The sequence below is a fragment of the Bos mutus genome, chromosome 20, assembly GCF_027580195.1.
Source record: "Bos mutus isolate GX-2022 chromosome 20, NWIPB_WYAK_1.1, whole genome shotgun sequence".
Lineage (NCBI taxonomy): Eukaryota > Metazoa > Chordata > Mammalia > Artiodactyla > Bovidae > Bos > Bos mutus.
In genome coordinates, this window is record NC_091636.1 from 18298499 (window position 1) to 18314643 (window position 16145).

At 39.6% G+C, this 16145-nt stretch overlaps 1 protein-coding gene across 4 annotated transcripts in view; it reads right to left on the reverse strand.

Moving 5' to 3' along the window:
• PDE4D (phosphodiesterase 4D) overlaps positions 1–16145 on the reverse strand; it is an 810773-nt gene that overhangs the window by 365717 nt on the left and 428911 nt on the right. Inside the window, exon 1 of one of the 4 annotated variants that reach the window (XM_005889051.3) lies at positions 14420–14665. The exons of the other annotated variants lie outside the window; for them this stretch is intronic. Coding sequence (XP_005889113.1) covers positions 14420–14508 — 89 coding nt within the window. The 5' untranslated portion in view covers positions 14509–14665. Of the gene's footprint in view, positions 1–14419; positions 14666–16145 lie in introns of those variants that run through there. 4 annotated transcript variants of the gene reach the window in all.

Below are 16145 nucleotides of genomic sequence, written 5' to 3' on the forward strand. Positions count from 1 at the left end.
CCATGTACATGTGATCTGATCTGTGGCTCAGATCATGAACTCCTTGTTGCCAAATTCAGACTTATATTGAAGAAACTAGGGAAAACCACTAGACCATTCAGGTATGACCTAAATCAAACCCCTTATGATAATACAGTGGAAGTGACAAATAGACTCAAGGGATTAGATCTGATAGACAGAGTGCCTGAAGACTATGGACGGAGGTTCGTGACCTTGTGCAGGAGGCAGGGATCAAGACCATCAGCAAGAAAAAGAAATGCAAAAAGGCAAAATGGTTGTCTGAGGAGGCCTTACAAATAGCTGAGAAAAGAAGAGAAGCAAAAGGCAAAGGAGAAAAGGAAAGATATACCCAATTGAATGCAGAGTTGAATGCTATTCCAAAGAATAGCAAGGAGAGATAAGAAAGTCTTCCTCAGCAATCAATGCAAAGAAATAGAGGAAAACAACAGAATGGGAAAGACTAGAGATCTCGTCAAGAAAATTAGAGATACCAAGGGAACATTTCATTCAAAAATGGGCACAATAAAGGACAGAAATGGTATGGACCTAACAGAAGCAGAAAATATTAAGAAGCGGTAGCAAGAATACACAGAACTATACAAAAAAGATCTTCATGATTGAGATAACCACCATGGTGTGATCACTCACCTAGAGCCAAACATCCTCGAATGTGAAGTCAAGTGGGCCTTAGGAAGCATCACTACGAACAAAGCTAGTGGAGGTGATAGAATTCCAGTTGAGCTATTTCAAATCCTAAAAGATGATGCTGTGAAAGTGCTGCACTCAATATGCCAGCAAATATGGAAAACTCAGCAGTGGCCACAGGACTGGAAAGGGTCAGTTTTCATTCTGCTTTATTGACAACACCAAAGTCTTTGACTGTGTGGATCACAACAAACTGTGGAAAATTCTGAAAGAGATGGGAATACTAGACCACCTGACCTGCCTCCTGAGAAATCTGTATGCAGATCAAGAAGCAACAGTTAGAACTGGACATGAAACAACCGACAGGTTCCAAATTGGGAAAGGAGTACGTGAAGGCCATACATTGTCACCCTGCTTATTTAACTTATATGCAGAGTACATCATGAGAAACGCTGGGCTAGATGAAGCACAAGCTGGAATCAAGATTACCGGGAGAAATGTCAATAACCTCAGATATGCAGATGACAGCACCCTTATGGCAGAAAGTGAAGAAGAACTAAAGAGCCTCTTGATGAAAGTGAAAGAGGAGAGTGAAAACGCTGGCTTAAAACTCAACATTCAGAAAATTAAGATCATGGTGTATGGTCCCATCACTTCATGGTAAATAGATGGGGAAACAGTGGGAACAGTGACCAGACTTTATTTTCTTGGGCTCCAAAATCACTGTAGATGGTGACTGCAGCCATGAAATTAGAAGATGCTTGCTCCTTGGAAGAAAAGCTATGACATACCTAGACAGCATATTGAAAAGCAGAGACGCTACTTTGCCAACAAAGGTCCGTCTAGTCAAAGCTATGGTTTTTCCAGAAATCATGTATGGATATGAGAGTTGGCCTATAAAGAAAGCTGAGCATTGAAGAATTGATGCTTTTGAACTGTGGTGTTGGAGAAGACTCTTGAGAGTCCCTTGGACTGCAAGGAGATCCAACCAGTACATTCTAAAGGAAATCAGTCCTGAATATTCATTGGAAGGACTGATGCTGACGCAGAAGCTCCAATACTTTGGCCACCTGATGTGTAGCTGACTTGTTGGAAAAGACCGTGATACTGAGAAAGACTTAAGGTGGGAGGAGAAGGGGGATGACGGAAGATGAAATGGCTGGATGGCATCACTGACTCGATGACATGAGTTTGAGTAGGCTCTGGGAGTTGGTGATGGACAGGGGATCCTGGCATGCTGCAGTCCATGGGATCGCAAAATGTTGGATACGACTGAGCGACTGAACTGAACTGACATCTCTCCAATCATCGCCTAGAAATTAATGATCACATTTTGACATGGTAGAAACTGAACCTGAGTCAGCCTGCTTATTTGATATCACAGAAGTAAGGCTGATATCATGAATCAACTTATGATGAACTTTAGAGGCAGTGATATATGTCACCAGAATCTTGACATTAAAAAAAACAATGACAAAGAGGAAAGAGAACAAAAGAAACAACTGCTCTAAGCACATGAACTGAAAAAAGAAATCTGTGAAAAAAAACAAGACACATGTACTGTATCTTGATTTATATTGTCTATGTACTAGCATGTTTAAACAGGTTAAGCTGACTTAGGAAACAACAAAACAACTTTTCCAAGAAATAATTTATGGAAGAAAAAGGCTGACAAACACAACACAGGATATATAACTAGAAATAAAAATAGAAGTTGGAAAATTTCAAATAGAATAAAGGGTCATATCGGTTTTGCTAACAATGATGATTATTGGATTATCCATCAAATATGGATAAAATGTAAGAATAAGACCATAGATTTAAATGAAATATGGGTCAAAGAGAGGGGGAAAGTTCTGTTTCTGCACAAAGGGCCAAATTTCCGACGATAGTCACTTATTTCACAGGTATGTATTATTCATCATGAGGAGAAATAAAGTGTAAAGGTCTCACTATTACCCATATCATTCCTAGAAAAACAAGTCACTCAATCAGAAGAGCCATCGCCATAAATAAAAGGCATTAGATGACATTACTATAACTAAGCAATGCTTTATTAAGATTCTGTCATTGAAAATGGAATACTCCATTGCTGAGGATGTGGAAAAATGGAACATTGCTTTGGGGATTATATAAATGGTACAATCACTTTGAAAATCTATTTGGGAATATCTAAAAATATACATATAACCTACAACCCGGAAATTCTATTCTTTGGGATATATCCAACTTATGTGTATGAACACAAACTTACACACACCACACACATATTTGTTTAACAAATGATATATCCTAGAATGTTCACAGAAGCTCTATTCATGATAGCCTGAAACTGGAATACCCAAGTATCTACCAACAATAGTAATTTGCAGTATATTTACTCAATGCAACACTATGACAATGAGCACGCACAATCTACGACCACACAAAAATGATACGGAGGAGTCTCACTATCTCAGTCGCGAACAAAAGTAGCCAAACAGAAGAGTTTATACTGTGTAATTTCATTCACAAAAAGCACAAAACTGGCAAAACAAACCTATGCTCTTAGAAGTTAGGATAGTGCTTATCTTTAGAATTGTAGTGACTGGAGATGATCATGATGGAGTATCCCTGGGAGCTGGTATCCCTGGCAGCTGACTACTGGTTACATGAGTAAAATTGGCTCAGTAGCGTTTTTCTTACCCAGTAGCACATTCATACCTATCATATATCAATTAGTGTCTCATACAGTGCTGAGAGTTACATACAAATCACTTAACCAAAAAAAAAAGAGGCCCTCCCCTTTCAACCAACACTGGGAAGGCAAGATACTTTTTATAAAAGTCATACAGGGCTAACACAAACATTAAGCCTTTTAAGTTCATTCCAAAACACAATATAACGTCTCTCCAGCCAATAACTTCTTCCCCTTTCTTGGCATTTCTACAAGTCAGAGTTCTCTGATGTTTCTGTTTCTTCAGCTCACATGGATTTCCTTAGCAGGAGAAACCTGATGTTTCATGTCCCTCAGTATCTCGGCCAAAGCGTAGGAAGGCAGCATAGACAATCAGAAGTTGTAAGGGTCATGCTTATCCTCCACAGGGGAAGACGGGCAAAGCCACGTCCCCTGGCAGCAGTACTGCTGGCAACAGGCAACCACCTGTGCTCACGATGTTTTGAACTTTATGGCAAAGAGTTCAGTAAAGCTATGGCAGGGAAATATCTAGTCATTTCTAGGAAATAGTAGGATTATAGAAATAAAATAGTTACGTGAGTAATACAAGGTTTCCCTCCTAGTTCATCTGCGATCAGGGTGGTCACACTTTGTGGAACCCACAGATGAGAGGTCTGTGTCAAGTACAACCCAAAGATGGCAGAAGGACTTTGTTGTTTTTCTCTCCCCTAAAGGGACCACCCTTTCACTAGAGAATGTATTTACGTCATCAAACTACTATGATTTTTAAACAGGACATCCATCTTCCCTTTGCATGAGAACACTAATCAGATTCAGCTAGTTTTTCATTCCTTATCTAAACATTGCCATATGTGAAAAGAGAAATCTCTGAAAACCAAGGATATTTTATAGAGTTATAGCTCTCCTCAGGCCAATCTACTTTGTTATCCTATATAAACATATTCTGCTATTATATTGTGTTATTCATAACAATTTTCAGTGGATAATCCACAAATCAACTAAGGACAAGTTAATTGCCAAAAGGGATCGAGCAACAAGCATTAGAAGACTAATATTTATAGGTGCCATCCAAAAAATATATGCGCTAGAGACAAGATTGGTCTGGCTAGCTCTCCTTCTAATCCAAGATTTTACATTTGTATGATTAATTTTGAAAATCAAAAATTTATCGCATAATTACTCTTAGCTTATTACATCCATGTTTCAGGCAGGAATGTGGACGTGTGACATGGACAGACACATCAAAAAAAGGTATTACTATATGACACTACTGCCACTAACTTTTTAATAAGTTCACTTATTTTTAGTTGGAGGATAATTACTTTACAATATTGTGTTGGTTTCTGCCATACATCAACACGAATTAGCCATCGGTGTACATTTGTCCCCTCCCTCTTGAATCTCTCTCCCAGCTCCTATCCCATCTCACCCATCTTGGTTGTCACAGAGTACTGGACTGAAGCTCCCTGTCACACAGCAAATTCCCACTGCCTATCTATTTCACATGTGGTAATATATATGTTTCAATGCTACTACTATCAATTAACTTACTTTCCATTTTTTGCTTCAATATTTTCTATCTTCTGAGGATTAGATGAAAAAATGTAATTCAAAATACACTATATCCACTCAGCCACATTATATCTTTTGATTGGGCATTTAGTGCATTTACATTTAACGTGGTTACTGAATATATGTTCTTATTGTACTTTGTTAATTGTTTTCGGATTATTTTTCTAGGGTTTTTTGTTGTTGTTGTTCCTTTCTTCTTTTGTTCTCTTCTCTTGTGATTTGATGACTAGCTTTACTGTTATGTTTGGATTTCTTGTGTGTGTGTGTGTGTATCTAGTATAGGTTCTTGGATCATATAAACTGCCCCTTCTCTTCCATCTCCTCCTTATATTTCCTTATATTTTTTACAATAAAGGTGAAGCTAAGGCAAACTCACTCAAGAGACTGGAGTCTTATCTGATCAAGAACACAGTCAGTAATGAGGTCAGTACCCATATAGTTTCATCCACTTGGTGCAATCTGAATTACACCTTGTCTGCCTAGGACTGCAAACGCACCCATGGATGTACGGTTTCCCCAAGCAGAATCTCCCATCCAAATCCCTATTTTATTTTGTTGCTTATTGTCTGCCTTCCTCCACTAGAAAATAAGCTTTATGAGAGCAAAGATCCACCCACTTTCCTTGTCATTATGTCTCTAGTACAAGGTAAGTGTTTTTAAGTAGCTAACAAAGCATCAGCATAGGGCTGTGCTAGAACCATCCATATGTGTGTGGGCTCAGTCACTCAGTAGGGTCTGACTCTTTGCAGCTCCTGATTTGTAGCCCATCAGGTTCCTCTGCGGAGAAGGCAATGGCACCCCACTCCAGTACTCTTGCCTGGAAAATCCCATGGACGGAGGGGCCTGGTGGGCTGCAGTCGATGGGGTCGCTAAGAGTCAGACACGACTAAGCAACTTCCCTTTCACTTTTCACTTTCATGCATTGGAGAAGGAAATGGCAACCCACTCCAGTGTTCTTGCCTGGAGAATCCCAGGAGGAGCCTGGTGGGTTGCTGTCTATGGGGTCGCACAGAGTCAGACATGACTGAAGTGACTTAGCAGCAGCAGGAGCAGGTTCCTCTATCCATGGATAGTTGGCATGAGCCATACTAGTTGGCAAAAGCAAACTGTTAAATTTTCAGAAATATTTCTAAGTTGGTTGTTATACCTAATGACTACTAAAAATTAAATTATATAAACTTAGAATTAAAAATTATGTTGAAAAGAATGGTATTAAATATTCAAAACTCATCACTTAATAATCAGGCTACATTTTATTACTATCTACATTCCTGATGTCATGCATGTCTATTGCACCTATAAGTACAATTTGGCATTTCCTGTCAGTGCCATACTTAGTGACCTCTGTGGCTTGAAACGGACCGGTGGGAAAACTTTTGCCACAGAAATCAGCAAATACTACAAACAGGCTTTTCTGGTGTTTTCATAGAGAGCTAACTGTTAACATTTATCAGCATGCCACTGACCAGGCTTATCAACGGCATTGGACAATCAGCTTCTGGATGAATGTATTCATATTTTATCCGAATTCTGATTGCATTCGAGTGCTTTATTCATGTTCACCTTAGTTCTTATAGAGTGTGTTCCTTTAGCCCAAGACAAAGCTTCTGTTTTTCCAGTTCATTCCCAAGGCTTCTTTTTGGAATGTAGTATGCACACTTGTTGCTCTTGGAATGTCTGTCTTTTGCATTAGATTGATTTCAGCTACTCAACAGCTACAAAGGTCTTCAAACTTTTCAATGTTGGGTGATAGGTTTGAGCAGATGAACTCCAGGGTCTCTTCAGCTTTGACCCTCTGTTCCATGATACAGGGAAAGGAAGCAAAACGCTCCCACTCCTGTCAGGGGTCTAAAAACACTGGCAAATTGGCTCATTCATTCAGCACATATACATCAAGCATTTATTATATGCCATATCCCCTTCTGGGTACTGGTAATACAGAGGTGGAAAAAAGACAAAAACTGCTACCATATGGAGCTTAAATTTTGGTATGGATTAACTAATATTAATTGTACTGTTGTCTACATGCCAGGCATGACCACTGACTAATGTACAATCCTCATAACCCTCCCATTTAAAGATGAAGAAACTAAGGCAAACTGAAGAGAAATAGCTTGACTAATGTCTCAGAGCTATGAAGACTTTGACATTCCAACCTCAACAATGCGACTGGACAGCCAACCAGCTCTCAACGTGTCTCCCCACCGTGTCTTATCAAGGCGAGGCTGTTTTTCTATGTGCAGGTTGCTTATAACATAATTGTTTATAGGTGAGCCGTTTTGTGCTATTCGATAACCAAGAGCAGTTCTGATGTTAATGAAGTAATTTACAGAAGCATCAAAGAATGGATGAAACAGTAAGGGAAATATAGAACATGCTATTAAAGAGGAGGTAGGCATGTACCTATTCCATGTAAAGGCTCTTTGAACCAGACACTTGTATTTTCCACTTATAGACAGGGAATCTACTAAAGGAGGTCAAGCAATTACCCAAGAAAGCAGCAGAGGGGCTTCCCTCGTGGCTCAGTGGTAAAGAATCCACTTGCCAAAGCAAGAGACACAGTTTGACTCTGGTCCAGAAAGATCCCACATGCCTCAAAGCCACTAAGCCTGGGAGCCACAACTATTGAGCCTGAACTCTAGAGCTTGGAAGCTGCAACTACTGAACCCATGTGCCACAACTGTTGAAGCCCACGTGCCCCAGAGTCCTTGCTCTGCAACAAGAGAAAGCACTGCAATGAGAAAGACCACACACTCAACTAGAGAGTAACTCCCGCTCTCTAGTAACCAGAGTAACTAGAGAAAAGTCTGTGCACCATCGAAGACAAAGCATAGCCAATAAATAAATAAATAAAATTATTAAAAAAGAAAGCAGCAAAACTGGCATCCAAGTATGGTCTATTTGGCTCTAAAGCCAGAGTCTCCCTCCTATAACACCTGCCCACCGCCCCCCCCCAACCTTTCACACTGTGCAATGGTTGTTAAACATGTTGTTATTATCATAATGACTGTAATGTTGCCTATAAGGAAACCATTTCACTCATGTTCAATTAAGCTAGTGTTACTCACAATTTGGAACATCATTAAGAATGCCATTCAATATGCAAGACAATGCCAGTGGAATAAATAGGCATGATGCAGATGAAGTTGACCTGTGTAGCTCAGAGTATCTTTTGGCTTCTCTGAACAGTCGGCCAAGGAGCAACATTCTGGCAGTAAAATATAACCACAGGACCAATGTTTTTGGCCACATGAAATGAGCCAGATGGAACCAGATGAAGCAAAAACCCAGGAAGAGGACAGAAGCACATAAATTCACTGATTAGTTTCCTTTTTTCTTTCATAAGAAACATATCTGCTTAATACTACTTTAAGCCAACCTCAATTAGGTTAGAAGACTGTTCAGATATTATTTGGTAACTTTATATTTTGGTCAATCATTATACCCTGTTATACACCAGATTACAAGGTGTTCTTTAGAGGAAGGCTCTGAGTTCAGTCAATGAGGCTGGTTAAGTCCATCAGAATGTCACCTCTTATTATGGAACTTCTGTGTGGCAATGAGAAGATCTGATCAAGAAATGGGAAGTGAGAAAGTGACTAGAAGTCGAGCCTCTAGGACAGGGTTCAAACTTGGGCATGTGCCCTAAACTCTCTCTGCCTAGTTTCATCATCTGTAAGGTAAATACAGTGCAAGTCCTCCTTGTGGGGTTGTTTTGTAGGATGAAATAAGATAATGTATTTGGAGAGTGCGGGAAACACTATCTGGCACATACTAAATCCCCAATACAATTTAGATTCTATTATTATTACTCTGGACTTCTGACCACATGTGGGTTGTATAGCCACTGGTCCCTAAACCTCCCATTTTCCTCCCATTTGGTGGTAATTATACCCCTACTCTTCAGTTCAGTCACTCAGTCGTGTCCGACTCTTTGCAACCCCATGGACTGCAGCATGCCGGTCTTCCCTGTCCATCACCAACTCCTGGAGTTTGCTCAAACTCATGTCCATCGAGTCAGTGATGCCATCCACCCATCTTATCCTCTGTCGTCCCCTTCTCCTCCTGCCTTCAATATTTCCCAGCATCAGGTTCTTTTCCAGTGAATCAGCTCTTCATATCAGATGGCCAAAGTATTGGAGTTGCAGCTTCAGCATCAGTCCTTCCAATGAATATTCAGGACTGATTTCCTTTAGGATTGACTGGTTTGCTGTCCTTGTAGTCCAAGGGACTCTCAAGAGTCTTCTCCAACACCACAGTTCAAAAGCGTCAATTCCTCAGTGCTCAGCTTTCTTTATAGTCCAACCCTCACATCCATACATGATTACTGGAAAAACCATAGCTTTGACTAGACAGACATTTGTTGGCAAAGTAATGTCTCTGTTTTTTACTATGTTGTCTAGGTATGTCATAGCTTTTCTTCCAAGGACCAAGCATCTTCGAATTTCATGGCTGCAGTCACCATACGCAGTGACTTTGGATACCCAAAAAATAAAGTCTTTCACTGTTTCCATTGTTTCCCCATCTATTTGCCATGAAGTGATGGGACCAGATGCCATGATCTTAGTTTTCTGAATGTTGAGTTTTAAGCCAACTTTTTCACTGTCCTCTTTCACTTTCATCAAGAGGCTCTTTAGTTCTTCTTCGCTTTCTGCCATAAGGGTGCTGTCATCTGCATATCTGAGGTTATTGACATTTCTCCCGGCAATCTTGATTCCAGCTTGTGCTTCATCTAGCCCAGCTTTTTGCATGCTGTACTCTGCATATAAGTTCAATAAGCAGAGTGATGATGTATGGCCTTGACATACTCCTTTCCCAATTTGGAACCTGTCTGTTGTTCCATGTCCAGTTCTAACTGTTGCTTCCTGACTTACATACAGATTTCTCAGGAGGCAGGTCAGGTGGTCTGGTATTCCCATCACTCAGAATTTTCCACAGTTTGTTGTGATCCACACAGTCAAAGGCTTTGGCCTAGTGAATAAAGCAGAAGTAGATGTTTTTCTGGAGCTCTCTTGCTTTTTCGATGATCCAATGGATGTTGGCAATTTGATCTCTGGTTCCTCTGTCTTTTCTAAATCAAGCTTGAACGTCTGAAGTTCATGGTTCACATACTGTTGAAGCCTGACTTGGAGAATTTTGAGCATTACTTTGCTAGCGTGTGAGATGAGTGCAATTGTGTGGTCATTTGAATATTCTTTGGCATTACTTTTCTTTGGGATTGGAATGAAAACTGACCTTTTCCAGTCCTGTGGCCACTGCTGAGTTTTCCAAATTTGCTGGCATATTGAGTGCATCACTTTAACAGCATCATCTTTGAGGATTTGAAATAGGTCAACTGTTTTATCCTAAAAATTGAATGAGATGAGGTATGGAACAGAACACTAAAAAGAGCAGATAGTAACATCTGTTACATTTGAAAAGCTTTAATTTTTTTTTTTTTTATGCCACAGAATAGGAGGTACTAATGTGAAACTTGGAAAGTTACATCTCAGCTTACTGATTTGTTGGCAGGACTCATTTCTTTAAGACTTGGGCTCTAGCCATCATTTTTTAGTGAGCAAATTCAGTTCAGTTACTCAGTCGTGTCCGACTCTTTGTGACCCCATGAAGTGCAGCACGCAAGGCCTCCCTGTCCATCACCAACGCCCAGAGTTTACTCAAACTCATGTCCATCGAGTCAGTGATGCCATCCAGCCATCTCATCCTCTGTCGTCCCCTTCTCCTCCTGCTTCCAATCCCTCCCAGCATCAGGGTCTTTTCCAATGAGTCAACTCTTCACATGAGGTAGCCAAAGCACTGGAGTTTCAGTTTTAGCATCAGTCCTTCCAAAGAACACCCAGGACTGATCTCCTTTAGGATGGACTCCTTGCAGTCCAAGGGACTCTCAAGAGTCTTCTCCAACACCACAGTTCAAAAGCATCAATTCTTCAGCGCTCAGCTTTCTTCACAGTCCAACTCTCACATCCATACATGACCACTGGAAAAACCATGGCCTCGACTAGATGGACCCATAGGCACCTCATAAAAAATGTTCCTTTTAACATTCCTTTTTGAAAAGACAAAGTTCTGTGATTTGTTCAGATTGGAAGACAAGACCATCTCTAAAAGAGTAACTTTCTAGAAAAAGAGAAACTCAAGTTTCTGTGAATGTTACTATAATTTTAAACAATAACATTTTTAAAAAACAAAAGGTCCCAGAGTTCCCTTGGGGAATTGTCAGAGTCCTCCAACCTGCTAAGTCCTAGCTCTTTGTTCTTTCTTGGCTTCCAAGATAATTTTCTTCCCAGTTTTTGAGGTACTACATTTAAACTACATTTAAACACGAGTCCACTCACTGATACCACTTTCTCAAATCCAACGGAAGCACGTCATTCCCTTCTCTCCCTCCTCTAAAGCAGACACGAGAGGTGTGGCTCTCATTCTAGGGCCACAGAGGAAAATCAGTCTCTTTAGAACGTAATCCTCTTTTCCTGTCTCTCTCTTTTTCTGCATCAAATCAAATTTAGCTTAATAAGTTATACGTTAATTATGTCTGGCTTTCTCTAAAAGTATCCACAAAAGGCAAGAACTCATCACTGTTGAAGAACAACTTTCAAATCTATTTCAAACACTGAGGTACTGCCCAAGGTTGTGCTTCGCAGGGATCAACACTCATCAAATACGTATGATTTGTGGTTACTTTAAAAAAATCAGACTCTTTAAGGACCTGGCTTTCCTTCAGCCCGAATGCCACAGGGAGTGAAAACAATACCAGAGACAAATATTCCAGCTTAACATTTGAGTATTACCAGTGTCATGCATAATATCCATTCCATCTTTCAAAGGAAAAGAAAAAACCCTCTACTGGACACATGTGAGAATTTTACAGACTACAAAATTATGTTTATTAAAGCAAAAAAACTTGTAAACGAGAAATTCAACCAAGAAATCTTGGCTAACGCCTCATTATATCAGTTGCTTCAATAGTAGAATTATCTCAAAGGTCAAGATAAGTTTAAATTACTTCCCTGCTTTAAAGATCTCATAGATTAAAAAAGAAATGAAGAAATACAAAAGCTCGGTTGCAAAACTGTGGGGTATTTCAAATGTTTACCTCAAATAGCTTAATACTTTTGACTCCAGGGAAGCTATGCAATGAAACTGCCATTCAGAAGATAAATGTAGAATTTAAACGTGTGGGTGTATGTCTATGTGTGTGTGTGTGTGTGCATGTACATATGCATAAATATTGTGACTCGTGAATTTGAGTTGATGTGGTCTGATAAAAGTTTAAAGCTATACAATAAACATTTTCCCCCACTGTTGTCAGCACACTGCTGTGACTGAATGTTTACTCTTGTTTTTAGTACTAAGAGACCTCCGAAAATGTGAGTTCAGAGTGTCCAACTGCTGTCTTAGCTTTTTAACTTTCCACTGAACTCTTGGCCTGTGATAGGTCCTGATCATATCTGCAAGTTGATTTTCCACATAGAAATCCAACTCTCTTAGTTGAGTAATATCAACTAAGAGAGTGTATGTAGCAAGATGTTTCATCAAATATGCATTAATGGTATTCCCGCTGCATGGAAAGGAGCCTCTGAACTCAAGGAAATTTTAATCCAAATGGATAGAGAAAATAGGACCCACAGAACAGTGAAGAGAGAACATATAAACAATTAATATTATTTGGTAAATTAACAATCAAATTAAAAGCAAATGAATAAGCAACAGAGTCTCTCAAGTTTCAAAAGAGACTGGTCCTTAATGGCTTTTCAGGGTGTCATTCTCACCTCTTAAACTTGTTACGAAAGAAGGTTAGAACTACAAACTCAGGGCATTTAAATATACAGAAAACTCATCCTTAGACATACCAGTGCTTGTTCTATTTTGGAAAGGATAAAACTGACAAGAAAAATGAAAATATCTTTGGCAGACCAAGAAGGCAAGTTTCATAATATATCTGTAGATCACACAGGAGAGTTTAAACTCTACATTTCTCAAGATTTCTGAAATCCTTTAGACAAACATGCTATTTCTTTTACCCTACCCAGCAGTTAGATATGCATGATATTTGGAAATTTGTTATCAGATTTCAACGATAAGGAGTTTCTAGAAGCCACTATCTATTGGAAATATGCACAGTAATGCTTACAAATCTTAAATAAGCATACAACTTAGCAGATAAGAAGCATGAGATGCAAATAATAAGCATGAGAAGTGAATTCAGTAGAATATAAAGCATATAGTAGGCATATAATTTCTAACTTTGAATCATTCTTAACTGTAACAAATTAACATAATTAATAAAAATAAATGATGTTTATTCTGTTTTGAAGTAGAAGTACTAACGGCAGTACATCTAGAAGTAAGGAAGTACTACTTAAACCTTTAACTTCCATCTTTTATTTATCCCTTGTCAAAGTTTGCTTATTCTTTGTTACTAGGGAAGATTATAATTTGAGTCTTTTTGATTTCTTAGTTTCCTAAAAAATTCCAAGGACACCATCTTTAATACTGTCTAAAACAAATAAACAATTCTTCTGGATTATTTTAATCTAAACTTTGAATGTGTTTATGCAAGTAAATCCGAACACATTTGAATCCAAATTTAATGCATAATTCTAAACAGGCCTGGTGGTTTCCAGGTATGTTACATTTTGTCTAAAGAAATTCTTGAAATTTTGCTTAAGATTTCACCTCTATTTGCTACTGGTGAAATAGCTTGCAATGCTACAGACTAACCAATCAGAACCACAAAATGTGTGAAGGGTCAATCTTTTCTTTGTAAACATCTAGAATACTGAAGCAAAAAGGAAATCAAAGATTTTTCTCAATGTCTTCTTTTTCTTTCCAAATTATTTGGTTAAAATAAGCCTAACTTGGATGTAAAGCAAACATGTCACTGACAATTTATTTAAGTCTTGAGCTCAAGATTTTTCATATATTTCTACAGAAATCTTTGGACATAACAGATTAAGAACATATTCCCTTCTATTTTGTGGTATCTAATTCCCGTTGGCAAAATTAAAACTCCAAACTACTATCTAGACCATAGAGATAATTTCTACTTTTCCATGTGAATAGGACCTCAAACACTTATACATACACAGAAGTGTTTTGTTGTTGTTTGTTCACTTCTTGAACCAAACAAGAACCCTTCCCTGCTATTTCAAGGGTTAACCAAAAGTTAGTACGACAGAATCTGGCTACGTTACTTCCATTAAGTGGGCTAACACACTTGTTTTCCAGATGCCAGCCACGGGGATGCTTTTCTAAGTTTACCATTTAACTCTCAAAATCAGCTTTTAGAGTTAGTCAATTTCCTTCTGCTTCTGGGGGTTCCCAAATAGCCTCGGCTCTGTTAAGGTTCTCATCTTCACAGTTCCTATTCTGTATACTGCCCATTTATCCTGCCAATTGAAGGCAATCTAGGAAACAGAAGTTAAACAGATCAATACAGGGCACGAGACTTCTTTGCAGGGGGCCTAGGGCGACAGAGGCTGATGAAAAAAATTGATCCCAGCCACAAAAAGGAAAGAACAATACCTGTAAGACTTTGAGAATCGTGATCTTGACTTGACTCTTGTGGACAGTGCTGGCACTGAGGCTCCCCGAGGGTCCCACACAAAAGCCATGTGTGAAGGAGGTGCCGGGGTTGCTGGAGACAGAGGCAAGTCAGAGTGGGTGCAGAGCCCTGGGGCAGGGGGGCCCCTGGAGGAGCAGTAGGCACTTGTGGCCAAGGGCAGGCATTTCCTCTGAGCCTGCTCTGGGCTGCCAGCGAGGTGGCAGGTGGCTGAAGCACAGCTAGAAGAGATGGCCGGGACTTCCTGCCTCATGACACTTGCCCTTTGCGACACAGCTTGCTTCACTCCGACTTCATCTCATTAATAACATGAGAAACGCTCCCTTGAAAATTTGTTTTTAAATATAGCCCTGATTAAACAGCACAGTCACATGCCACTCCTGGAAAGCACAACACACACAAGCGTACACACACACACACACACACACACACACACACACACGGGCATGACTAAAGTGGGTAAGCCTTTATATCAAGTGTGAAGTTTAGGGAAAAAGAAAGGAAACAAAGGCCTTTTTTTTTTTTTTTTTTTAAGTAAATACATGCCCATGACTGGGAAATTCGACACAGATTTACTAATTTTCACACAACTAGCTGCCAGATGTCATGTTTCTTATTTCAACTTCTCTTAGAAACAGGGATGAACAGTTATTAGTAAACCCTCCACAAGGATTTAACAGTCTCTAAATACCAGGGCCTCCCTGCAAGTCAGCTTGAGAAGAAAACAGGCAGATCACTTTCAACACTTCTGGCAGCTTTTCCCTCAAGGAGATACTGCGTCACCTTGGAGAGTGAAGTGTAACGCATGGCTTTGATGGTAACAAAGATCAATTTTCTTCTTCGTTTTCTGTTCCCTAGAAATATTTCTTAACTCTATGATAAGTCCCTTAAAACAATCTTCTTTCAAGTTAAACAAATGATGAAAAGCCATACAGAGCCCTTCACACATTTTACAAGTCCAGCACATCTTGGTGAGGCATCTATTTGAAGACAGTGTGCTCCAGGAGTCCCAGGGACCCAGTACCATCATGGCTCCTTACCACCAGTGCTATTTAATGTTAACAATGCTGCGTGATTCCATCAGTCCCTGTCTAAACATTGCCCTGCTGGTGACCTCAACTGTAAACCAAGGCAGAACTCCACTTCTCCAGGATAAGATTAGAGAGGTTTGGAATGCCCAGCAGTGATTTAACCCCCTCTGGACTGGGCAAAACTGACCAACAGTTGTGTTTGGTGATCACCACCACTTTGGCCAAATTTTGAGACCCCCCTGAGAGCCCAATCTATCTCATATACCCAAGGGGTCCAAAGTATTCTCACAGTTTTGGTAAAAGCTCAAGTCAGTCAACATGACACTTTTTTTTCATGATGGCATCCAGCACATCAGGGGTTCCTGAGAACACAGGTTTCAAATCAGCCTTGGGGATGAGTAATAGAACGTGCTTTTATGGTTTCACCTCTTTGTTATCTGACGGATGGGTTAAAAGAGTGGGTGAGTGATAGCTGACTGAACAGCAGCAACCTCGGAGGAGCCAAGAGTTCAAAAACAAACATATTCTCTCTGAAATCAACTAGCAGGATTTTAATGCTTCACAAACTACATCTTTTTTTGCCTTTGTATTTGGATCCTCATTTCACAAGAGCAATATGAGTGGTCATCTTGGTGGTAGTCTTTGAAAGGATTGAGAA